At 42.6% G+C, this 26262-nt stretch overlaps 1 protein-coding gene across 5 annotated transcripts in view; it reads right to left on the bottom strand.

Annotated features, from left to right (window-relative positions):
* Positions 1-26262, bottom strand: part of ACSL3 (acyl-CoA synthetase long chain family member 3) — a 75282-nt gene that overhangs the window by 21998 nt on the left and 27022 nt on the right. For 3 of the 5 annotated variants that reach the window (XM_043577972.1, XM_043577974.1, XM_043577975.1), the window contains 4 exons: positions 13060-13477; positions 4101-4278; positions 2524-2633; positions 1166-1304 (listed from right to left, as the gene is read on the bottom strand). In XM_043577972.1, coding sequence (XP_043433907.1) covers positions 1166-1304; positions 2524-2633; positions 4101-4278; positions 13060-13437 — 805 coding nt within the window. In that variant the 5' untranslated portion in view covers positions 13438-13477. Of the gene's footprint in view, positions 1-1165; positions 1305-2523; positions 2634-4100; positions 4279-13059; positions 13478-19837; positions 19943-26262 lie in introns of all 5 variants that reach the window. The other 2 variants (XM_043577973.1, XM_043577970.1) reach the window with 2 other exon arrangements.

Raw genomic sequence — 26262 nt, 5'->3', positions numbered from 1 at the left:
GGCAGTCCCAGTGTCACCTGACTCCCGCTGACGACTCCTGCCTCACTGATGGGCTCCTTTCGCTTGGATTCCAGGAACCACACAGCATGGTTTCTTCCCTCTTCTCTGACCAACGCTCCGCTGCTTTCAGAGGCACCATTCTCTGTGGGTGACCTCACCTACTTCCACAGCTACAATTAAAACCTAAGTGCTTCTGGCCTCTGAATCTCTTAACTCCAAACTTAGCTCCAGAGTATATGCCATACCCCCACTAAAGATCGACACTGAGGGGCGCCCGGGTGGCTCAGTAGGTTAAGCATCCGACTTCGGCTCAGGTCATGATCTCGTGGTCTGTGAGTTCAAGCCTCGCGATGGGCTCTGTGCTGACAGCTCAGAGCCTGGAGCCTGCTTCGGATTCTGTGTCTCTCCCTCTCTCTGCCCCCTCCCTGCTCCCACTCTGTCTCTCTCTCTCAAAAATAAAGATTTAAAAAAAGTGCTACACTGAATGTCCCACTAGCACTGAAAATTCCATATGCTCAACACTAATGTCAGCACAGCCCTATTCCCATTCCACAGCTGAGTGCTTACATCTAAATAAGCACTATGTTTCCAGCTACAAAGGAAATCCAGTCCCGGCATCGTAGCAGCTTCTGTGATATTCCCAAATCCCAATACACTAGCACTTTCTGACACTGAGAGTGGGAACCTCCAGCATCACCATGCCCACGTGTTCCAGCTAGAGGATGAGAAGACATTCCCTCTGCAAGGAAGAGGGAGAGTCTGAGCCGGGAATGAAAGCGGGGAATCCAGGATTAGCCACTCCAGCCATCTGCTCAAACTTACACATAATTCACATAGCACTGGTTTGACGCCACTATTTACGAAAGAAACTTCAAACCACTCAAAACTATCAGAAAAAAGAAACGGGAAACCTGTAGAACATAAAAGTCTTTCCAACTAATCTCAAATACGTACTACTTTTTAGAATACGAATAAATTAATGTGTGGGTTCTTCCTGAAACCTTTCTTCAAAGGGCAGAAAACAGTAGATGTAGAGTGGCCATACTTCCCAAAGTGACGGTTTAGGAAGTGGGTTTGTCCCTGACCTGACTTCAGGGTCTGGAACGACTCCGGAGAGCACAGCCGCTGCAGAACCCCGGGAGGGACCTGGCGGGGTGTGCCGTACCTGCGCTCGCCTTGGCTCCGAGGGCCTGCACCGCGGCCATGGTGTGCACGATGACGCCCTTGGGGAATTCGGACCAGGTCGGTGGCTTCCCGTCCACGGTGATGATGTGCCGCAGGCGTGGGACTAAAGAAACTATATCCTGGAAAAACACAAGCGTGCCTCACGTTCTTCACTGTTCATCAGCGAACAGCTTAGAGCCAGTCCAGGACACGAGAAAAGTAGTTTACCGCAGTCACAGAATTATCCATTTCTTGCCTCCCAAAAAGGGTGAGGGGGTGCACTGGTATGAATACCACTTCCTTCAGATGGAGAAATACCGGTCGGAAATTTACATTGCTATTTTATGGCATTAGACTTACTGTGTACCCTGTTCTTTGGTACAATCCTAATCAACAAAGTCACTTCCTTACAAAATAGGCGTGTAAACACAGGCCGCCGGAACAATGGAGCAGCCACCGCCCTGCATGTTTTCAAGAGGCTAACAAAGATGGGGGGATTCACTTACAAACCTGCATATAAAAAGGGCGCCTGGGTGGCTCAGGTGGTTAAGCATCTGACTTCAGGGCACAGGTCATGATCTCACGGTTTGGTTCGTGAGGTTGAGCCCCACATCGGGCTCAGAGCCGGCTTCAGATCCTCTGTCCCCTTCTCACTCTGCCCCTCCCCCACTGGTTTTCTCTTTCTCTTTCAAAATAAGTAAACAAACTTTAAAAAAAAAATCGCCAGGGGCGTCGGTTAACTGTCTGACTCTTGACATGGGTTCAGGTCATGATCTCAGGGTCAGAAGACTGAGCCCCACATCGGGCTCTGTGCTGACAGCATGGAGCCTGCTTGGGATCTTCTCTCTCTCCCTCTCTCTCTCTCTCAAAATAAATAAATAAACTTAAAAAAAAAGGCAGATATTACGGTTTTCACAGGGAGTCATCTAGAGACTTAAACCCCTTTTCTCCTATAGTTTCATAAAGTCTTTTTCCTTAAAAAAATTCTAAAACCTCATAATGACCCAATGCTTCCGATATAAAACGAGTTACTAGTTTAGAAACAACCCTTCAAAATTAGAAATTTACTGAAAATAGACTAGAACACAAGTGGACACAATGAAAGTTATGACCCCTTCCCCTTAGACACGGGCATATATATTATACTTACCAATCACTCTGAAACTCTATGCACTACGTATACATAAATACAGGCAAAATCTACTTTTTCTTTTCTAAAGGAAAGGAATAAAGTATGATGTTCCTAAAAGTTTACAAAGATATTCAGGATTTGAAAGGTCATAATAGCATCAGCATTAGAGCCCAAGACACTGAAAATTCTCAGGTTTCGGACAGTTACAAAACAACTGCAGTCCTCACCTTCAACTTTGTTTGCAAGAGTTCTTTACTGGTAATGATGTTGGTCACCTCTGTTTCATTCAATCCATGAACAATAGCCGGACCTCCTAGAGTAGCATACAATGTAACAACTACAGGGAAAAGAAGGGCAAGTCAAGTGTTTGAACATTTCATGAAGTACCAAACATAAACAAAGTCTCTGAAAGTGGTCATGAATCATAGTGGTATACTGAGCCCTAAATTTAACAATCCATGGCTTATTATATAACTGTGCTACGATTTTCTAAATTATTTCAATATACTAATAAACATGCCCACTCACTCACCCTTTCCTACCTAATTGCTCCCCCAAGATTTCCAATATTTTAAAACAAAAAAATTTGAGGGGTGCCTGGGTGGCTCAGTCAGTTGAGCATCTGACTTTGGCTCAGATCATGATTTCATGGTTCACGAGTTCAAACCCTACATCGGGTTCTATGCTGACAGCTCAGAGCCTGGAGCCTGCTTCGGATTCTGTGTCTCCCTCTCTTCCTGCCCCTCCCCTGCTTGGTATCTCTCTCCCTCCCTCTCTGTCTGTCTCTCTCTCTCAAATATAATTAAAAAAAAATTTTTTTTAAGTTTTGTTTCACCTACAGATGTTGCTCTGGGATGCCACAATGGAAGGGATTATATTTGACTCCTAAAACGTCAAAGCCTTAGTTAACTACTTGGTACGAAAATAAGAAAAAAGAAGATATACCAGTAAGACGCACTGAGTACAGGGGTTGATGGTGTGATATGTTAACATGAACAAATGGCAGTACTGCTTACTCTAAAGTAGAAAACTAAAGAAAAACATTCTAGAAACGCTGACATTTAATGATGATCCTGTGGGCTTTTATTTGCTTTCTGCCTAACTGACAGAAGCTAGACTTAAAGTGACTTTGAGAGCTAATTATTTTAAAGCTTCTCAAGAGAAGCATACCGTAAACCCGAACCTATGAAAGCCAAAGGGTATGTCAGTTTTTTTAAAAAAATATTTACAGCAGGAAACCTGATAAAAGCGTCATCTTTTCTGTTTCATCTGAAAGGTAAGTCAACGTCCAGACGTCACATCACGTTTTGGCACCAAGGCCTCTGAGCTAAGCTCCCGGGACGACCTCACGGGCTGGGGCCTCAGGGTTGCCACTTGAATTACTACAATATGAAAACTCCCTATCATTGAACTTGCAGTTGGGTTCGAGTACTGACGTCACATGTCACTGCTAACAGAAATGGCACAACAAAGTGACACTAACTTCACAAGAGAGCTCCTGAGAGGACCGGCCGAGCCTTCCCTGACCCACAGGCGTAGGCCTCACTCGCTAGGCCCCGAGCCCCGCAGTCATACGTTCCAGTCCCCTTACCACACCGGCCCCCCAACTGTTCCACACTTGATTCCTTTTCCAAAGTAGACCCACAACTCGAAGTTGTAACAGAATTCTCCCCTGATTAGATGCAAGGTGAAATTAACTTCCGGATTTTAATTTCTTAAGAATGAAATATTTATAAACAAACAATATCCTCTGTCCCCCCGTAACTCAAGTCTGCTCTTCCAGAAGATCAGAAAGCCTACGTACGCTGAAAATTATACATAAAGCACGCCTGTGCAGCAATCATCCATTCGGCCCTGGTTTCACAGAAGATGGCGATGTTGGTCTTTGGTTTCTGACCCAACATCTGTAAGCCATTTCCAAAATTAAGAGCTCTAACGAAGACATCTTCATAGGAGAGCCAATTATAGTGTCCGAGAATAACCTGATAAACAAAAAACATAGAAATACCTTTTAATGTAACCAAAATATTGTTTTCTAGAAAGCCAAGAGTTGCTCCAAGTTCTAGGACAAACCAGAGTTACGTCTGCGTGTAATTTAACTATTTCTTTCTAACAAAAGTTAGGCAGTGAGTTTCAAGTGAAAAAAACCTGTTTTGAAAATTAGCTATTTTGTGACATTTTCTATGACAAATCGCATGCTAAATCCTTCACTGTAATGGCGGGGGGGGGGGGGGGGTTATTTTCAAAAATCTTCAGAGTTTGACAGGATTTTAAAGATCAATTTTTTGACCAAAGGATCCTACATTATTAATTCACTTATAGATCATTAACTTAAACAATATAGATGTTAGCTTAAAATTTAGCCTAATATCAAGTACTAAGGGTACCAATATTTTACTTTCCTTCTATTTATGAATTCCCAGATTTTAATATCAAATGATACAATATGATTCACAAACAGAAACTGGACAGACCCAAGATATAGACATATTTATGGCTGTTCAATTTGAATTGCTGTATCCAACCAGGACTAGTTACATTATTCATCTAAGCCTTAAGTACCAACTGGCACCACTGGCCTTTCAACGTTTTATGTGTGTTTACCATAAGTACAGGTAACATTAAGTCTACGTTAGTAATAATCCTCTTTTAGAACTGGCTAACATTTTTCTTTAGAAATTTTCTCCAACTTGTATCATACCATAAATCCCCAATTACCTACAGATTGGATAAAAACCTCCTCACACTACAAATATATACATATAGTTCCCAAACATGGCTGTTTCACTAATACATCTCTCACACACCTTAAAACCATCTAACCACATTCATTTTCAAAAATGCATACATTTAAGACAGTTCTAGAAATAAGAGGCTGGGCGAAGATACAAAAAGGAAAAAAGGGGGGGTAAATACTGCCCTCTAGTGTCCTATTCCATAATGTACTTAAGAAATAAACTCTTAATTTTGATGGTTAAGGCAACTGGATTTAAAATATTTATTTAACTTTAGTGGTTCCAAACTCTCACCTTGCTCTGCACCCCATGAAATGCTCAGCACGGGGAGCTCCAATGACTTCAAAAGGAGCTCTGTGGGGGTGAGAAGACAGATGAGAATTTGGCCAAAATGTGCACAAACTGGATTACAATTATTAAGAATTTTATACTCCAAAGATAAGCATGAGCTACCTCTTAGATTCCACAATCTAAATGATGAGCTTTGTAAGTTTCAGAGAATGTGTGTGTTCTCAAAGGTATTATCTGTATAATCCAAGTATTTAAATCCATATAATGGGGCCACCATATGGCAAAGAAATCAAATCACAAATTTAACTGAAGTGTAACCATACTGAATTTCACTAAATTCTTGAAACCACTGAATCTTCTATCTTTCCCATCAAGATTCCATTTAAAGGCCCCTACCCACCCTGCAATTTTGTCTTTTACTGGAAAAAATTTCCAATTCTAACTCTGTCCCTATGGTTAGCTCAAACCTGAGATTAAATTCATTTATTTACTCCCCGCCCACACTGCTAAAAAGAACACCCAACCTCATTCTATCCAGGATCACAGACCCAGCAATCCTATTATGCTTCCCTGCTGTATTCATTTTCACTCCCTCTGAAATGGCTACTTGAAACCTTCTCTCCACTCCAATATCCTCTGCCCCACCCTCTCTCCCTCGCTTCTCCACTTCAGCTGATGGTACGATCTCATAGATCACTGAGAAATTAGAAATGCAACAGGAATGACCTTATCTTCCTACCACCAAGTTTAACAGCCTGCATACATCTGTGTCCTTGGTCTCTGCAGAATCTCATGGTATCACAATGGTTGAAGCACCCCTAGCAAAAGCCAAACTTACAAAGACTTTACTTCAAGGCGCTTCCCAAACTTCTATCTCCAACCTTAACCACCTCTACTTGCATAGCCAAGTTCAAAAACCTTACCCTGGCCTACAAAGCCCTAGGACCTAGCCATTGCCAGCGTCTCTGTGCTCATATCAAACCCTCTTCCTCTAACTCATTACTTCCTGTAAATGCTTTGTCCTTTCCGTCCTTCAAACAGGCGGGGCCAGGGAAGGAGCTAAGATGAGGCGAGATGGGTGCCATGGGCACAAAATTTAGAGAGGTGCTCGTTCTCAGGGTCAGAATACCTTCCTTCCATTTTGCACCCCAACTGCCTCACCCAACAGGCTGCATTCCAGTTTCAGAGTCAGTGAGTGCACTACCCCGTCCCACTACACGGAAGGTTCATTACCCAGATCTTCGCAGAGGTGGCTCTTCTGTTGTTCAGACCTCCACTAAGAGAGGCTAACCCTGACCTCCAATTAGCATTATGTCTTCACGGTAGATATTAAATCTTTAACTTACTCCTTATTGTCGCTCTTCCTCCAATACAAATGTAAGAGCCCTGAGAAGGGTAACCTGTGTGTCCTGTTCATTATTGTCTCCCTAATGGCATATAGTTGGCACTCAGTCATTATTTCCTATATGCATAGAATGAGCAATGTTAATTAAACACAATTTCAATTCACTCTGGGCCTTCAGAGAGTCTTCTGACCCCTGTCTCCTCTAGAAGCCTCATTTTTGAAAAAAAACTGCTTTTAAAAACATCCACATCCACCTGATCATTTAACCCCTCGAGCTACTTTTGTTCTGGCCACCCTTCCATTGTGCACATCCTTTGCCTGCCACCTCTCAACTATTCTTATCCATGGGGCACCTGGTTGGCTCAGTCAGTTAAGCATCCGACTCCTGATTTCAGCCCAGGTCACGATCTCAGGGTTCGTGAGATCGAGCCCCACGTCGGGCTCTGTGCTGACAGCTTGGAGCCTGCTTGGGATTCTCTCTCTCCTTCTCTGCCCCTCCCCCACTCGTCTACACACACCATATATTCTTATCCATGACCCCTGAGACACTAATCTGTTCAATTTTCCCGACTCTGAGTCAGGAAAAGGAATGACTAGTCTGGATAGGTAAACGTCTACCATGGAGTCTTTGAGCAGTTTCCTAATTTGTAAAGTTAGGGGGAAAGTTAAGATAGGCCCTACGGCTGCTTTCCTCGGGTGGTTTCCTCTCTCACACTTAATTGGCTTATCTTTATTCTGTGACAGGTGTGACATACACATGTGTAAATACCAGTGTTATCACTCAGACTACCACTGCCCAGAACAGAGAAACTTAATAATTGACTTTGTTCAGGAACATATTGATGATGCTAAGATGAGGGCCTCTTATCTCAAAAGATAAACTATAAAAATAAAGTGGAGATAACATACAGAAAATTCTGTAAAATAAAAGCACACAATACTTAACTATTCAGGACCCTGACAAATGACACAATCAAATAAAGATCAAGTTTTCCAGTAGCTAAGGGTCTGACCAGTTGAAGTACCAACTTTTCTTTTACTTTAGCCATTTAGAAGAGAAGTACTTCAAAATGAACACTTTCCTGCCTTCCTCCACAAAGTACACCTGGTTTCATTTAGCCCTACTCTGTGCGAATGAAGATTATGACAATTTATTGTGAAGGAGCCAGAGGGTGAAAATATTCAGCAGGTCTGGATGATGGGTGATGATCATGAGGAGAACGACGATGAGGAGGAGGGCGGCCAACCTTTGCCAGTGTTCACGCCGTGCAAAGCACACTGCAGCAGCAGCTTGTAAGACTCTCACACTAACTCTTGAGACACAGTATTATTAGCCCTCTTTTACCAATGAGAACACCGAGGCGTAGAGAGAGTAAGCATAACTTGCTCAAAAATCACACAGCCTACGTAGGACCAGAATGCAAACCCGGACAGGCTCATTCCGGAATCTAAGGACTAAATTACAGCGCTCCGAGGATGCTACAGAAGGAGGCGGCTGTCACTGTGCAGGTGAGAACAGTGGCCTGATTGACATTTGTAAAAGATCCTTTCAACTGCTGAGTGTGCGTGGGTTAGAGTAGGGGCAAGCGTGCAAGCAGAAGACCCGTAAGAAGGGGGATGGGGGAACTATTAAGGCGGGGGGGATCAGACTCCTGGTTCTTTGGCTCGAGCCATTTGTTACCCGGCGGTGCCTCTCACAAACGGGCTGACAAGGAGAGAAACAAGCATGGAAAGGAAAGCCAAGGTTCTGGCTGGGGAGAGCACTCTAACAACCGAAACACGAACCCTGGCCAAGAGACTGCCCGTTGTTTTTTCTATAAATTAGGATGTAAATGTCCTAACGGGTCAGAAAATAAATACCATACACATATGCAAATAGATTTATATATATATATATTCATACATACATATATATATGTATATATATTCATACATATATATATATATATATATATATATATATATATATGAATGACTCTGGAATAAGCAATAACACAAATGTAGGCACTGTAGGCACTGCGGAAGAGGCAAGCTAAGTCAATTTCCAAGAGCAGAAACGAGTATTTCTATGATCTTTTTGGATCAACTTACAAAGAATAGCATAGCATAGTGAAATCTTCTCTTTCTAAGCGCTATGATTATATGATCTCTTTTACTTTCTTCTCTCTAATGTGTGTAAAATACAGTGTTTCTGGTGGGTAGATTACTAAATGTCTGAGCTGGCCTCATGCTCCTTTTTATTTCACTGTAAAATTATTTTTTTTCTTTGCAACTTTGTTCTATTTCAGGTCCATGTATTTTAAACACGCTCTGGAAATCAATCCTTCACTGTTCTCAATTTCCAAAGACCTTAGTACGATGCATTCGATGCATTCGCGGCCAGGAAGGCTGGTGTTGGGAGAGGCTGACACAGGTCCCAGGTGCTCAGAGCCCCGCCGCAGTTTCATACAGCCAGAGGAGACTTCTGGAAAAGCTTGCCAAGCCTCAAGAACATAGCAGCCTCTGCTTCTCTGCCTTTTGTTTTTCTCTTTGTGCCCCCCCCCCCCCCCCCCCCCCCCCAGAGAGACCGGTCTTAGTGAAGCAGAAGGCCACACTACCATGGGCATAATCAGAGTAGAATCATCACCACTGACTTCTCTGCTTATCTTCCCTTGGGAGCTCAAAACTGACTTAGGATATGATGGAAACAAAGCTTCAGAGTTCATTTATTTGAAATAAAGGTGTGGGTATCTTTGTTTCAACTATATCAGATACATTCTAGGGTTAAACCCCAAAGCTCAGCCCCCAAAACAAGAAGGAAGGAAATGTAGAGATGCTGCTACATCATTGGCTGGCTTTCCCAATTCAAGATTACTGTCAAATAGGGAAACTACTGAATGACGGTACATTTCACTACAAACACGTCTGCGCTCTAGTTGGGAAGCATTCCGAGCAGAAGCCACGTTACCCTAAGCAACCGCACTCTTACATCTACCTAAACACCTGTTGTGAAATGTCCCCCTTTTACTGCCAGAGCAGAGGCTGCTTCTGCTGCAATACAGTGGGTGTAAACAAGAAACCAAAACGTCAAAAAAAAACCCCAGCATGTTTATAACACCCAGTTGAGATACCCACAGTCCAATGTTAGAGTTACAACACAGACCGAGAAAACCAGAGTCTTAGCTAATCAGTGGTGTGGCACTTTCTTCTTGAGTAAGGCTAACAGAAAACATGTGATTCGTTTACTACACACGAAACCTAAAAATTAATTTTTTCCCAATTAGCCTCATTTCAAATACGACATTTTCTATATCAGAGTTTATTTACATAGAGCCCTCCCGAAAAAGTCCAATGAATCACAAATGCCCATCGCGTGGCAGACAGACCTGACAGTAACATGATACAGACAGAGAAGGCAGCTGACTACAAGTGTTTTCCTTTTCAACTCTCCTATCTGAGTTCAAATATTTCTTTGTTGAGTAAATGAGGACAACAAAGACACCGCAGGCAGGACAGGGAGGAAAAGGCTACACACACACACACACACACACACACACACACACACACACACACGAGACAGGGAAAAACTTTCCTTGCATCCGTTGTGTTATCTGGCCACGTTGAAGGAGAAACTTTGATAGCTCTAGGATTTTATTTTGTCCTAATTACACTGATACCTGAAGTAAGAAGGAATCTCACGTCTACCATACTGATTTCCTGTTCACATACTTGGAAGCTAGTTTGCTACTGTGAGGACTGAAAAATAGTGCCAGTCTTATAAAATGCCTATAACACATGTGCAATTCTGGAGAAAAAAATTAACCCTCCTGCTAACGGAGGACTTCTGCTACATATGCTGAGATTAAAAACAAGAGAACCAATCTTTGAATTCAAATAGCATTAGATCAACAAACAAACAAAATGAATGTTTTTAAGAGAAGGCAGAGGAGTGGAAAACTTTAGCACCTAAAAAAGTGTAAGTGTTTTTGGTACCCTGTATAACTGCCAGATCTCTCAAAGACAAAATCAAGGATGGTCCTTCATAAAAAGTAAATATGGCAACTAAATATCAGATACCATTATGATAAAATATGTTTTAGAAGTTAAAATCTATAGGCTAGAAGAATACACAAACATAGGTAACTTTATGATTTCCGTTTCAAGAAATGTGCTATTAACTCCAGATACACCTTAAGTGAACTTAATAGAAAACAATTCATCTAAGTCAGCAGAAGAGAGACTATGCCTTAAAAGTGGAGTGACCCTATCATTTCCCCAAGCCACTACACCCTGAACGTGACAGGCAAAGCAAGATAAAAGATCACTCTGCTTAGAGGGGATGAACACTTACAGGTTCTGTTGTCTAGACTTAAAATCACGTTTTAATTTCTAGGAGTTACTGATGTTAACTTGCTTGCCACCTCCTTCATGTTTAGAAGAAAAGGACTACAGAATTTGTATGGGTAAGTGCCGAAATTAACAGGCTGGTAAGTTAAGGAACATCCCAGGAGAAGCTCTGAGTATTTCATTCCATGGTGTGATTATTTGAACTCTCCCCCAAACCTGAGAGGTTCCTTCGTGACTAACAGAAAAAAAAAAAGCAGCTGGAGACAGGATGTGGATGGAAAAAAGAGTAAGAGGAAAGAACAACTTCGCCTACATACGTACTAAACATATAACCTGACCAAATTATCAAACAGCTACAGATCATCTTACTGCTTCTAAAAAAATTGTGTATCTTGGGGCGCCTGGGTTACTCAGCTGAAACAACCGACTCTTAGTTTCAGCTCTCATGGGTTTGTGAGATGGAGCCCTGTTGTTGGGCTCTGCACTGATGGTGGTGATAAGCCTGCTTGGGATATTCTCTCTCACGCTCTTTCTCTCTCTCCCTGCCCCTCTCCTGCTTTCGTGTGCTCTCTCTCTCAAAATAAACTTTAAAACAATAAAAAAAATTATCTTCGGTTTTTACCTACTGGAACTTTAAGAACTGCTTATAAGAAAGCCATGTGTCGGGGCACCTGGGTGGCTCAGTGGGTTAAGCGTCTGACTTCAGCTCAGATCATGATCTCACGGTTCCGTTTGTGAGTTCAAGCCCAGCGTTGGGCTTCACATTCTCTCTCTCTCTCTCTCAAAAATAAACGTTAAAAAAAAAAAAAAAATCCTGTATCCAAGTTCAAAACAGCATTTTCGTGCCCTTTCTGTACTCCCTACCCTTCAGAGTGTTGCACTGCTTGGTGATATGTACTGTATTCATTCATATAATTTTGTCCACCAAACTCTCAAGACAATAGTACTAATGCAATCTAGGGCATTTACCCCAGATGCCACAAGCTATCTACACACGTGTTTACATGTGCACACACATTCAACTTATCCTCTCGACAAGTCTGAGAGCTGGCATTTACGAAGTATGGATGGAGCAGGTTCTAATCTTCACTTTACCACCTGCTAACTGAAATGTCCCCGTGTACATTCTCCATCTATGCCTCTGTGCTGTCATCTGTAAAATAACAAGGATAACACTAACTCATATGGCTATTTTAAGTCTTAAATAACTTGATATATGTAAAACACTTAAAATAGCCTGACTCCTACGAAATGCTAATAAATATCAGCAATAATCATTGTCTTCACGTTACAGATAAAGAAACTGAGGCCGATTTGTTAAATAACTTTTACAAAGTCACACAGCTAGTTAAGTGGCAAAGCTGAGATCCAAACCCATAGTGTGGATCTGGAATCCAGGTTCTTAACCACTATCTTTATATTTTCTCTAAGGATATCTTATCCTGTTTCAAATCGACAATGGCAGGCTTGTCTGTATTTGTGAAAATTTTTTCTTTTTCTAATTTTTTTTTAATGTTTATTTTTGAAAGAGCCAGCACAGAGCCTGATGCAGGGCTTGAACTCACAGGCCGTGAAATCGTGACCTGAGCCGAAGTCAGACGCTCAACCAACTGAGACACCCAGGCGTCCCAAAGAAAATTCTTTACAAAACATGCATTGCCACTGTCAAAGTACCAAGACATAAAGCCCCCAACAGAACCTACATTAAAATCAGAAACAGCAGGCCCCACATCCCAAAACCCAGAACCATCTCAAGCACACACAAGCGCTTGTGTAACTACCCAGGAATAAGGTTTCAGACCCAAAACTGCTGTAGACATTCTATTCCAAGCCACGTTAGACATTCAGGCTCAGTGGGCAGTCTCAATGGTTTGTGAAAACTCAGACCAATCTGTGCAAGAGAGTACAGAAGGAGATCAGGGCACAGTCAGGTCCCCTTCCTACCCTGCTCCTCCCGCCACACCAGCAACGTCCAAGAGAAGCAGGCTGTACCTGTCCCTTGCCGCCATTTCTACAAGCACACTTTACTGAGAGGAAAAACAAAAGGCAATGAAAGATCACCTTACCTTTTTAAAAATTTTTCCATTTGGTTGTACTTCATCTTCCTCATTTAAAATTTCACGTGTCCCCAAGAGTCTTTTGTCCTTAAATTTGTTTTTTGCATACATAAAGACTTTATCTAGTGTATCACATCCGGGGTATAATACGGAGGCCAAACCATCCAAACTGTTAACAGATCTGTATGCAGACTCAGGTTTTGAATTCACAGGCTTTGCTTTAATTCGGTTTGATTTTTCTTGTCTTGTCTCAAACAAAAAATAATATGGAATGTATGTTATAACAGTATAAAGTGATATTATAAAATGTATGAAATACAAAAGAATGGGGTTGATGGTCTGTTTTAGCTTCATGGTAGATGGTTTTGAAGATACGTGGTTATTCATAAGTGCTCAAAAAGTAGAATTAACAGATTTCCATAAGAATCTAGAAGGAAGAGAAAGAAAGGTATTAGTTCAAAATCATTTTTAAGTAACTTTAAAGAAAAATCCTTCATATTAGGTGGGCAAATGAAGATATTTTTTTCCAATCAAGCAGCAACAAGTATTGGCCTCCAGCAATGTCCTGTCCACCCCTGATACGGTACATGTGAGTGTCTTCCAAGTGTCTTGTATCTCTTTCCACATCATTCTATAAACAGGTGGCTTTTCCAACCTAGCCCCAAGTGGTGAAGAAGGAGCAAGCCAGAAGACCTACATCAGAATCCACACCAAAAACGTACCGATTTCCTCTTCCTGGCAAGCTACTTATTTCCCTAGGGAACGCAACGGTATACACCATTTCCTCCCTCGTGGCTCGGCAGCCACTATTAAATAATCACTGCATTCTTTCCCAGTGGGCCCCATTCCCTCTCTCTAGGCAGCAACAAGCAACTGGAGTTGGCAAACAACACAGAATCCACTTCTTGTGTGATATTTTCCAATTTAGGCCGGTTGGATGGTGAAGCAAAGAGGCTGTAAACCTTGGTCTTTAGACTTATATCATCAGATTTGCTGACAATCTACTATGTGTCGGATACTGTCCTAAGTACAGGAAATACAACAGTGAACCTCCTCTCACGGAGTCCACGCAGTCGCTGGGAGCGGCGGACGAACAAACATACGTACGCGTGCCAAGTGTCGGCAAATCCCTGGAGGAAAAATGAACCAGGGAAGGGAAATACGAGGTGAATGGGCAAGGCTGGAGAGACGCTCTATGAGGGGCCCACAAGAGCCGCCCGGGCTGTGGCAGAGTCCCTCTCTAAGGAACGCGGTAAGGCCTTCTCAGAACAGAGGAAGGCAACGTGCAACGTGGCCCAATCAACTTCTCTACACATATCCATAGCTCTGACACGACTCTGTAACTTGGACTATGTCCAATCGGACTATTTGCGTCACCATATGTGGGACACAAATAAGTAGAAATTGCATAAAAGGCTACAACCCGTTGTACTTGGGGCTCAGTTTTTCAGGTACGAACCCACTGAGCCCGTGCCGGCACGACGAACAAAGTTGCTTCCTGGACAAAGAAAGCCTCGGTATCCCGTTTCTCTGTGGGAGAACCCTGTTCTAGGGCCAGTGATATCCGAGCAGAGGCTTACAAGGAAGAGAGAGAGTGGGCCGCATGCCTATCGGAGGGAAACTGAGCACTCAAGAGGAAACACTCCTTTGTGTGGTAGGTAGGTAACAACATCATTTTTGAAGAAACGAAACTGAAGCAAACTACTAATGACTCCATCCAGCTTCAAACCCGGGGGTTATGATTTCTAGCATGCTCAGCTCCTCTCCCCAACTCCATGCTGTAGAAATTCTATTCCAGGCAAATGTGGCCAAGAAATGTGAGGAAGCTCTACTGCGGGCACAGAAGGCCAAGAACGCTGGGCACCAGTCACCCTTGCCTCAGCCTGTCGATAACGTCCAGACAGAGAGCAAAGCTCCAGAGAAGACCAGTGGCGACAGCCGCAGCCCAGCACCTCACTCCCAGAACACAGGCCAGGCTGCTGTCCCTGCCCCTGGCTCTGGAGCAATGGCACACGGGTTCCGCTCAGGCCAAAGCAGGCTGTAAGGACAGAGAGCCCCTTAGCAACCCCCAAGTGGGCTGACTTTCGTCAGAACAGAGAACAGGGAGCTCAGGCCTAGTGGCGCTGAGGGAAACAATGGAGACAGACCTTGGTGAGGAGCGATTCGGCCGAGGCTGGGAGTTCCAGGAGAGCAAGGAAGGAGTAGAGTAAATAGAAGTTTCATGGAATCAGGGAAAAGAGAACCTAAGAAGAGCCCTTCTGGAGTCAGGACAGCTCAAAGAGTGGCCTCAAACACAGCCCCTTTACAAAGGCCATAGAATTTGACTGGATCACACGGTGAGGCAATTTACGGCCCAGGGCTCTGTCCAATACAATAAGGCAATCAGCTAGCTATCAGCAGAGAATAACTGCTGGACGTGAACTTGGCAGAAGTTTAACAAGGAGATCAGAGAAAGAAAATAGTTAAAGAGCGTCCTACTAAAACCATGCTGTCATCCCCTAAAGAGGGCACTTCAAGGGCACTCTGTGTGCTCCCAAGGGGGGGGTGGGGGGTGGAAACTGCAGTGAAACTTGGCTGGAAAGCCAGCCAAGTCACTAAACAAATAGGCAAGCAAGCAGCACAACAGCAAGAAGCCAGGGGAAAGGGGGAGGGGAGTCAGCATTCAGAAATGCTGAAATGTGCAGCTTACAGCAAAAAATTATGGGGCATACAAACAGACAGCAAAGGAAGACCCAAACACAGTGGGAGAAAGCAGGCAACAGAAACTGTCCACAAGAGGGCCCAAATGTCAGACTCAGACAAGACATCAAAGCAGCTATCATAAACACGTTCAAAGAACTAAGGGAAAAATTAAAAGTCCAGAGATGCCTGGCTGGCTTGGTCAATAGAGCAAACAACTCTTGATCTCAGGGTTGTGGGTTCAAGTCCCACGCTGGGTACAGAGATTACTTAAAAAATAAAACCCTAAAGGGGTGTCTGGGTGGCTCAGTCAGTTAAGCGTCCGACTTTGGCTCAGGGCATGATCTCACAGTCCGTGGGTTCAAGCCCCGTGTCGGGCTCTGTACTGACAGCTCAGAGCCTGGAGCCTGCTTCAGATTCTGTGTCTCCCTCTCTCTGCCCCTCCCCGGCTCACACTCTGTCTCTGTCTCTGTCTCTGTCTCTCTCTCTCAAAAATAAAAACATTAAAAAATTTTTTTTAAATAAATAAAACCTTCAAAAATAAAGTAGATGTCCAACTCTGCAATTTTACAAGATAAAGAATACCTCCAAATTTGCCCACGCAAAGCTGGTGAGAAGCCACGACCTTCAAATAGTCCCCAGGCTCTGTTCACCGTTCCACACTGTTTTCTTTGACAAGTCATCTGGAGGAAGAGTCCAGAGAATCTAGATTTATGCCATTAATGGGGACCCATTGAAGTCTCTATTTAGGAAAATGGCACAATAAAAAATAAACGGTCCTGGGTACCTGGGAGACTCAGTCAGTTAAGCTTCTGACTCCTGATTTTGGCTCAGGTCTTGACCTTACAGTTCATGAGATGGAGCCCTGTGTCATGTTGGGCTCTGTGCTGACAATGTGGAGCCTGCTTTGGATTCTCTCTCTCTCTCTCTCTCTCTCTCTCTCTCTCTCTCTCACTCTCAAAATAAATAAACATTTAAAAACAAAACAAAAAGACAAATGGTCCTACTACTTCCAGGACATCAGAGCTGCAAAGAATGAAATGTATCTCAATAATCCAGGGGAAGCATGTTACCTAAGTATTCTCCCTGAAATTTTATTTCACATGTCTGTGTTTTGAATTAAAAAATAACACTGTAATAAAAAAAATCTTATCTGCAGATAATGACTGTACGATGACTGTACAGAAAATCCTAACTAATCCATTAAAAAACTAATAGAACTAATAAGCAGCTCAGCAAAAGTCGCAGCGTGGACGATGAATATATACAGATCAATGGTATTTCTATACAGTAGCAATGAACAATCAGAAAATTAGGCTAAAGCAATTATATTTATCAGAAATAATACTTAGGATAAGATATAACAAGAAATTTACTATGAAAACCAGAAAACACTGTTTAAAGATATTAAAAGCCTAAATAAATGGAAAAACATCTGCTATATATGGACTGTAAGACTTACTACCGTTAAAATGACAACATTCTCCAAATTGGTGCACAGATTCAACACAATCCTTATCAAAATCTCTACTGGCTTTGATACAGAATCTTTCAAGCTAAAATTTGCATGGAAATTCAAAGTAGCCAGAACAGCCAAAACAACCTTGAAAAAGAACACCGCTGGAGGGGTCATACATCTCCATTCCAAAACTCAGCACAAAGCAATAGTGATCAAGACAGCGTAGTACTACTAGCAAAGGGATTGAGGGGTGGGGGGATAGAGATTTTTAAACAAAGGACACCACATAATTTGAATAAGCACCAGCAGCAGCAGGAGTTCCAGTGGAGCAGGGTGGGGGTGGGGAGACAGGGGCAGGGCATTAAAGTCAAATCCTTAGGTCCTTTAATGCTGAGAAGAAACTTCAAGGGCGTTCCATTGTACACTGCATTCCAGTGTTTTAGAAAATTAGTTAACCATGGGGCGCCTACGTGGCTCAGTCGGTTCAGCGTCTGACTTCGGCTTAGGTCATGATCTCACAGTTTGTGGGTTCGAGGCCCACGTCGGGCTCTGTGCTGACAGCTATAGCTCAGAGCCTGGAGCCTGCTTCAGATTCTGTCTCCCTCTCTCTCTACCCCTCCCCCATTCATGCTTTATCTTTCTCTCTCTCTCCCTCTCTCTCCCTCCATCTCTCTCTCTCTCTCTCAAAAATGAATAAACATTAAAAAAATTATTAAAAAAAGAAAGAAAATCGGCTGTCAGCTAAAGGCAGCAGAAACATGAGGCGAGGCGATCAGATGAACCAGAGTTGAAAATAATCCTCTGCTCCTGGGAGTAGGGTGACTAACGCGTGTGACGGGAAGCCAGCAGCTAGGATTCCCAGCTCCCAATTGCCCAACTGCCCAGAGGGTGGCAGCAGCCACTGTTCCTCCAGGCCTTCCCAACAACTGAAATCTTTCTTAACACAGTGCAGGTGGATCAGAATCCTAGCGAGGAAAGTCCCGAATGAGAGGAGCTGCAGTGAAAGAAGGGAAATGGCTTGGGTGCGTTCAAGTGAGACAGGGACACGAGAAGTAGCTGGTCAGCAGCTGGATGGCTGGTGGGAAGGAGACGAATGCAAGTCTTGACACGAAGGAGTTTAAGATGCCTGTGAGTCATCCAAACATAGAAACTATGGGAGTTAAGAGGGATCAGAGCTGGAAGCACACCTTTTAGAGCCATAATCAGATGGAGGAGGACAAGGTAGGAAATCTCCGAGATCAAGTTCAAGGACAGAAAACTCTGGAGGGAAACCAAAGCCAAGACTGAAGAGCAAAATCCCACCGGCAAGACCAATAAAAGCAGAACCTGGAGAGGGCAGGACCGTGAAAGCCAAGCGTTGGGAGAGCCGAGGAGGAAGCGTTCAGTAGCATCACACGCAGCCTACATGTACCAGCCACATGCAATTAAGACATTTAATTTTTCTAAAATGTTTTAGACAAACAAGGTAAAGTAACAAACCTTTGGCCAACTGCATCCTATTTGCTGAAGGGGCTGTGGAAAATCTAGAACTAGGAAAGCAGTCACAGGTACCCTCTTATGTTGCCTCGTCTTAGAATGAGTATCACCTTTCAGAAAACAAACCTGAACAATTAAATCTGTTCATTTCCTTCACAACTTTTAGATTTCCAATCCACTTTAAGAAGGCCTCGTCCATCCCAGGGTTGAACTACTGTCCTCCTGTATTTTTTCCAGGATTTACATAATTTTTACATTTAGACCTTTAATCATTATGGAGTTTGTTTTTCCACATTGTACAAGGGAGAAAGCCAACTTCTTCTTTCAGATGAATTACCTGAACTCCTTATTAAATCAACCCCACTTTTCTCAATGACCAAAACGTCATCTTCAACAGTGAGTTCTTGTTCACAACCGGATCTGTGTCTAGACATTATTCTGCTCCTTGGACCTGTCTGCTGCTTTGTCCTGCCTCCAAATACAGTAGTTACAACAGTGATTCTCAACTGTGATACATGGACCAATCATACCAGAATTGCTTAGAGTGTATTTAAACAGAAGGCTCCTCAGACAGGTCTTCCCATTCTTTCCTCCCTACCCTATAAGCTGAAAACTCTACTGGCAGACTCACTTTTAAACAACCACCATGTAAGTTTTATGTGCACTGTTTGAGAACTACTATTTTAAATATCTAGTAAGACTCACACTCTGCATGTGCTTCAAAACTTTCTTATCAATTCTCACAGATTTACTCTTCTACATAAATTTTAAAGATTTAACATTTGTCTAGTGAAACTATTTGAAAATCAAAAGGAAAAACCACATGACAAAACATACAGAGCTGTTATAAATTAAAAGAAAAAAAGAGTCAAGCGTCGTAGAGGAAAACAAAAGAAAAAATGCATACAGGTGTGAAGGTCACTGTTGACCTTGAGAATAGCTGTGTTAAGGATCAAAGCCCAACTGGAGAGAGTTTAGGAAAGAAGAGGAGGAGCACTTTAAAGAGGAACAGAGAAGTGGATACTAGGACAGGACAAAGCAGGCTCTTTTGTTTTAAAGATAAGAGATAGTTATAGCTTGTCTTCATACTGAGGGCTATGACCCAGTAGAGGAAGAAGATTAAGCAGAACAGAGAGTGAGACACAGCACACAAGTGGAAGAGGTTGGCCTTACAGAGGAACAGGGGCACAGATGCATGTGGGCGGTACCAGGAGCTACTAGAAGATTCTTCTCTGAGTGCTTCTATCTTCTCAGAGTAATAGGAAGCAAAATCACTGGCTGAAAGGGAGGAAGAAAGAAAGGTATTAGAAAATTAAGGAGAAAGGGGCACCCAAGTGGCTCAGTCAGTTAAGCATCCAACTCTTGATTTTGGCTGGGGTCATGATCTCGCAGTTCATGGGTTCAATCCCCGTGTTGGGCTCTGCACTGACAGCACGGAGCCTGCTTGGGACTCTGACTCTCTCTCTCTCTCTCTCTCTCTCTCCGTCCTTCTCCCTCCTCTCAAAATAAAGAAACTTAAAATTAAGGAGAAGTAAAGTGTCAAATAATCATCTAGGAGAACAGGAAAATAGATGGAGCAGGAGCCAGTAGGCTCCCTCCGCAGCGCCTAAAGCCCGCCTGAGGTCTGAGTCCTGATGTAAAGAGAGACCCACCCAGCTGTTGTGTGCTTCCCAGCCAAGTTCGGCTGGCGGAGCACAAACGTGAATCAGACAGAGAGCTGCATTAACCCAGGAGAGGGTTTTACCAGCAAGTACCAGAACAAAACGTGGGGAAGGGGAGGAAGACAAGGGAATGAAGGCTATTTCCAAGGCAGTGGCTACAATGACTAATCAGGGAGTTTTAAGCCGAGGAAAGGATAGCTCCTAAGGAGGTAAAGGGTTTGTGAAAAAGAGACAAGATCAAGGCAATCAGGTCCTGCGTTGGGTTACAGAAATGTTGGCGTTGAGGTACTAAAAGAGAGCAAGATGGAACTGTCTTACTAAAAGGAGGTGATGGTCTGAACCGAATGCTTGAGACCGACAGTGTAGAAGGCATACAGTCATTGTTCATGAAGAGGACTAGGTTGTTATAACAAAGGGACGGCAAAGGCAGAGTATGAGATCATTTAAGGACAGGAGGTCAAGAAATTCAACTGGGAAGATATTGAAACCACTAAGAATCATGACAGGATAGAAGCAGAGTCATAGCTTGATGTTCAAGTAGTTCAGGAATAAGGGGATAGATGACTGCAACAAGAAGGAACAGTAAGCAGTACAATTTAAAGGCAAAGCTCGGAGGACATGCCACTATCACTTCAGAGGCAAAAAACTGTGTTAAAGTAACCAGATTAGGCCCAAGATGGAGTCACTCAGGCTAAACCCAAGTCAGCAACCCAAAACTTAAGCTTCCACCGTTAGCTCACAGAGAAATAGAAGACTTGGGTCAACCAGTCGGTGCTTGCCCTCTCAGCAAGTTGCCTGAACTGGCTCCAAGACGTTCCTTTGCGCCACATGAGAAAAGTAACCCTGCCTTAAACAATCAGCAAATGCCCAGTATACCTTCCATGTTTCTGCTCCCTTTGATCTATAGAAACCTCACCTTTCAGAGCTCTTTGGAGCTCCTTTCTATCTACTCACTGGATGCTGCCTGATGAATGAATTACTGTATCGGTAAATTGTTTGTGGGAAATTTTCTCTAAACAACTGAAAACAAAATGATCTAAATCAATCAAAGGAAAAGCTGAAGAACATATACATCCGCAGTATGAACGATGAGGCAGCCATTAAAACTAGTTATATGTACTTGCAGTTGACCTGAAGGGACTTCCATGCACCTTGCTAGTTCTTAAAAAAAGGTATATACGGGCCTGCATGGTTTATGTCTGACAACAGTATGGACAGGTCAAGGTTTTTAAGCAATTATTTATAAATTTTAAAGGAAGCTATTTTGGGTCAAAGTACATTAATTTCCCACCATAAAGAATATAAAAACTTCCATCTTTACTATACTCCCAGAACTGCTAATTAAAATAACAAGCTGACTCAAGTTTAACAACATTAAAAGAAAATGACCCTTCAAATACAATCTTTTTTTTTTTTTTAGCAAATACAATCGTAAAATGAGATTGTTACATCAAAAGAAGTTATTCACTCACATCTTGCATCACTTTAGCAGTTAGTTGCTTTAAATCATCCTAACAATCAAGTTTAAGAAAATTCCTTCTCTGTGTGGCTTCTACCACTTGAGAGGAAGAACACAGGAGACCTGGGGAGTGTGGAGGTGGAGGTGGAGGTGGAGGTGGAGGTGGAGGTGGAGGAGGAGGAGGAGGAGGAGGAGGAGGAGGAGGAGGAAGGGCATATAGGATTTTGTGTAACTGTCAGAAAGCTGAGGACAGAGCAGCTGGGGTTCTGAAAATAACTGTGCATCAGGTAATGGAGATTAACACCCACCTACAAAATCATCCTCAAATAATACACTCAGGAGACATATGAAATTCTGATGTTAAGATAAAATTTTGGGGCGCCTGGGTGGCTCAGTCGGTTAAGTGTCCGACTCTTGATTTTGGTTCGGGTCACAATCTCACCACTTGTGGGATCAAGGCCCACGCCGGGCTCCAGGCACACCGCACAGAGCCAGCTTGGGATTCTCTCTCTTCCTCTCTCTTTCTCAAAATAAATAATAAAATAAACTTTAAAAAAAAGGTAAAATTTTATGGTTTAAATTGTTAAGGAATATTATCATAGACCTACAACCTGTATTAACTCCCCAATTTTCTTTAAAAGCCAAAAAAAAAAAAAAAAAAAAGCTACAAGTCATATGAAAAGCTTCCACAGACACCATGTGCTTTAGTAATAGGAAAAAACCTGTAAATGCCTGTATTGTGGGGGAAGGGAAAACCAATAAGTAGGTTGCCACAGGGATCATGTTCATACGCACATATTAAATGGCTTTGCCTGCTTAGATCTGGTTGCATCTGCCTACAGAGACTTCAAGAACCTCTGAGGCACAGGAGAGAGAGGGCACAGTAGTATCTCAAGCCATTCATCCCCATGCGCCGCAGGACTGACCAACGGAAATGGGAGTCTGGCTCAGAATCCACGACTTCTACAGTGTTCACGGGAGGGAAGCGGCCAGTAACACCATTACGTTACTCCACTAATACAGCGCGTCTGTCTGCTCACTACCACCTCCCTCCAAAACACCACCTGCAAGCTCCAACTCCCAGAGCAGGGGCAGAAGCCCAACACTTAGAAATTCTCCTACAAATCCTCTGGGAGCAGAGAGAACACCCCAGGAAAGAGGGGAGGCGACGAGACAATGCTCCAGAGGGGTACCTTGATTCTCCACAATCTCTTGGTTAATCCTGCCCATTACCCAATCTTATTTCCACCTGGATTTTCCTTATAGCCAACAAAACCCAAACATGCATCGACACTCCAGAAATATTTATATCTGGAAAAAAAAATACAGCTTAGCATGTTGTCTCTAAGATAGTATATAAATAAGGGGACTGTACACCAATGGATATCAAGGTATCTGTGTTTGCTGGCGTGAAATAGGCCTTGAATTTTTCACCAAACTTAAAATAAATGAGCAATTCTGAGTACCAATAACGCAAGCACCGTGTGGGGAGCTTTATATCATCTCACTGAATTGTTACAAAAACCCAATTTCAAACAGACCATGCCCAAAGGCACTTACAACTAACAGATGAAGTAGAATTTTAACCTGTATGTTTGACTCCCACCCAAGCTTTTTAATTCCTCCACACTCCCTGAACTCTAGGCTTAATACTTTATTGCTAAGAACAAAACAGGGACGGGGCGCCTCGGTCACTCAGTCAGTTAAGCATCTCTAGATTTCCACTCAGGTCCTGATCTCGAGGTTCCTGAGATCAAGCCCCAAGTGGGGCTCTGTATGCTGTCTGCTTGGGATTCTCTCTCCCCCATCTCTCTGCCCCTCCTCCACTCGTGCTCGCGCGCGTTCTCTCACTCTCTCTCTCAAAATAAATACACTTAAAAACTAATAATAATAAAAGGAAAAAAAAGTGGAGTCCTTCACTACTTTAGAGACACTCCTTTGCACAAAAGTCACATTTTACATAAACCAAAAAAGTCCCCAAAAACTTATCTAAATTATTTGTTTTGAAATAAGAAACTGGGTCAAGAAGGGCAGAAGGAAAGATTTCCTTCCCAGAGCGAGGCTCTAAGGAGTTGTAATGAGAAATGCAACCAGCAATGACTTGCTCTCAGGAAAAAGTTTCTTTAGAGGCAGGACCCTGACTCTGATGAGGACGCTTGCTTCTGTGCTTCCCCAGGCTAAAACCGTAACAGAAATAATATGACAAAATGCATCTCTGGCTCAGGAGAATGTGTTGTTGTTGTTGTTTTTAACATTTTTTTCCTCAAAGCTTCTGCCATTTAATTTTATTTTTTTTTATTTAATGTTTTATTTATTTTTGAGAGAGACAGAGCACGAGCAGGGGAGTGGCAGAGAGAGAGGAAGACACAGAATCAGAAGCAGGCTCCAGGGTCTGAGTTGTCAGTGCAGGGTCTGACACGGGGCTCGAACCCACAGACTGCGAGATCATGACCTGAGCCGAAATCAGACAGACATCCAACCTACTGAGCCACCCAGGTGCCCCTCACCCTTCCTTTTAATGAAAGAAACACAAAGGATTTCTCCTAAAACTTCCAATATTAATACAGTGATTAATAACTTGGAAAATTTCAACTCTGACTCCACAGTTGTTACTGGTCTATGGATTATTAGATTGTATGGCTGAAAAATCGAGGCCATTAATCCATTTAAGTACTCCCTTAACACAACAAATAAAAAAGTGAAGAAATTCTGTACCAGGAAGTCTACTAAAAGCATTATTAGAGGTTTGAGTCATATTTTCATCTGAATTAGATTAACTTCCAAATTCACAACTAGAAAGTTTTATGAGGAAATAAGAATTGTGTCCTTTTCTTTTTAAGACAACTCCTAAGCTTGTGTTTATTCTAACCTCAGGAAATGAAATTCTGGCCCTGAAGACACTGGAAGGGAGGGGGGTAAGGAGGAAGAAATGGGAGGGAAGGGGAAAAGGGAAGAAAGAGGGAGAGAGGGAGGAAAATTCAGCAAGTCTTTGCCATAAACATATTTACATTAAAAATTAAAAAGCAGCTGACCAGAGTCAACTAACTTTACATAATCTTCAGTTATTCACTGTAATTTTTAAGCTTTTTCAATCCTTTTATCATAATAGTTGAAATAATAGTAGGCCTCAAATATTCTCTTTGAACCACAAATATAGTCCCCTGACTCCCCTAACTGGCTAAGACACATTTTTTTTCAATCTACTTTTATCCTGTCTTCCTTTTCTAACGTCTGAGCCAGATGTTTTTTAAAAAAAGGAAAGTGTTGAACCTTGAATGAATCAAATAGGAAATAGAAATTAGGCAAAGGAACTTATTATACCTTTCTCAGCTTGATATAGAACAGGGGTAACACACACACACACACACACACACACACACACACACACACCCCACAACACACACATACACAAGTATACTAGTCCCGGCTCTGTCACCACTTACCATGACACCCTGTCCAAGTCAACAAATTGTAATTTTCTCACCATAAATGTTGATGCGATTCGAATAAATCTACTGTAAGACTAAACTGTACTGATGCTAAGGGCTCCCAAATCAATTTCAGAGCAGTGACAACCATCAAACATTGAAGATGGAGGAGGAGCCCAATTCCATTTCTGTCTTCTACATAAGGTACTCTTCCCCCTTGGGGGGGGGGGGTGGGTAGAGCAAGAGTTCCCTTGCTTTTAAAAAAAAAAAAAAAAAAGCAAGACCACTCAACAAGATTTCTAAGGTCTATTTCCAAAATTCTAATTTTTTCCAATCAGATCAGACTATCTCCATGGTGGGCAAATGAAGAGGTCCAAGAACCGAATAAGGAAAGCCTTTACTTCCTTCTCATTTTGAATCACGTGAATGCACTATCTTAACAACAGCGATTTTTAACGTAGTCTAGAGGCAATATGGGCAGTCTGTGAGAATGTGCCCGTGTTTGACAGGCTGATCCAGCAAAGATGGGACAAGGCTCGATCCGTCTTGGCTAAATTTCCTCCCAAGTGAAGAACCACTTCAAACCAACCAACACACACACACACACGTTTCGACGCACTGAGCACAATACGGTTCCATATATTCATCCTGAACTCTGGCATCTCGAGCCACAAAGTTAAAAGAACAAGAGTCAAATACTACCAGATGCTGCATTTATTTAAGCAAATAAATGTATAAAACCTAAGGTCTACACAAAAAAGCAGCTAAGTGATCTTTTTACACATCAGAACATCCCTTTACTCTTACTTAAGGCTGTCAGATTTAACAAATAAAAACAGAAGACAGCCAGTTAAATTTGAATTTCAGAAAAACAATGAACAAATTTTAGTGTACATATGTCTCATGCAGGATCTGGATCACGTAGTAAAAATTCAGTTGAGGGCGCCTGGGTGGCTCAGTTGGTTGAACATCCGACTCTTGATTTTGGCTCAAGGCATAATTTCACAGTTCATGGGTTCAAGCCCCATGTCGGGCTCTGCACTAACAGTG

The sequence above is a fragment of the Prionailurus bengalensis genome, chromosome C1 (genome assembly GCF_016509475.1).
Source record: "Prionailurus bengalensis isolate Pbe53 chromosome C1, Fcat_Pben_1.1_paternal_pri, whole genome shotgun sequence".
NCBI classification, from domain to species: Eukaryota; Metazoa; Chordata; class Mammalia; order Carnivora; family Felidae; genus Prionailurus; species Prionailurus bengalensis.
Note: the sequence above shows the minus strand (reverse complement) of the source record. Positions and strands in the feature narration are given on the sequence as shown.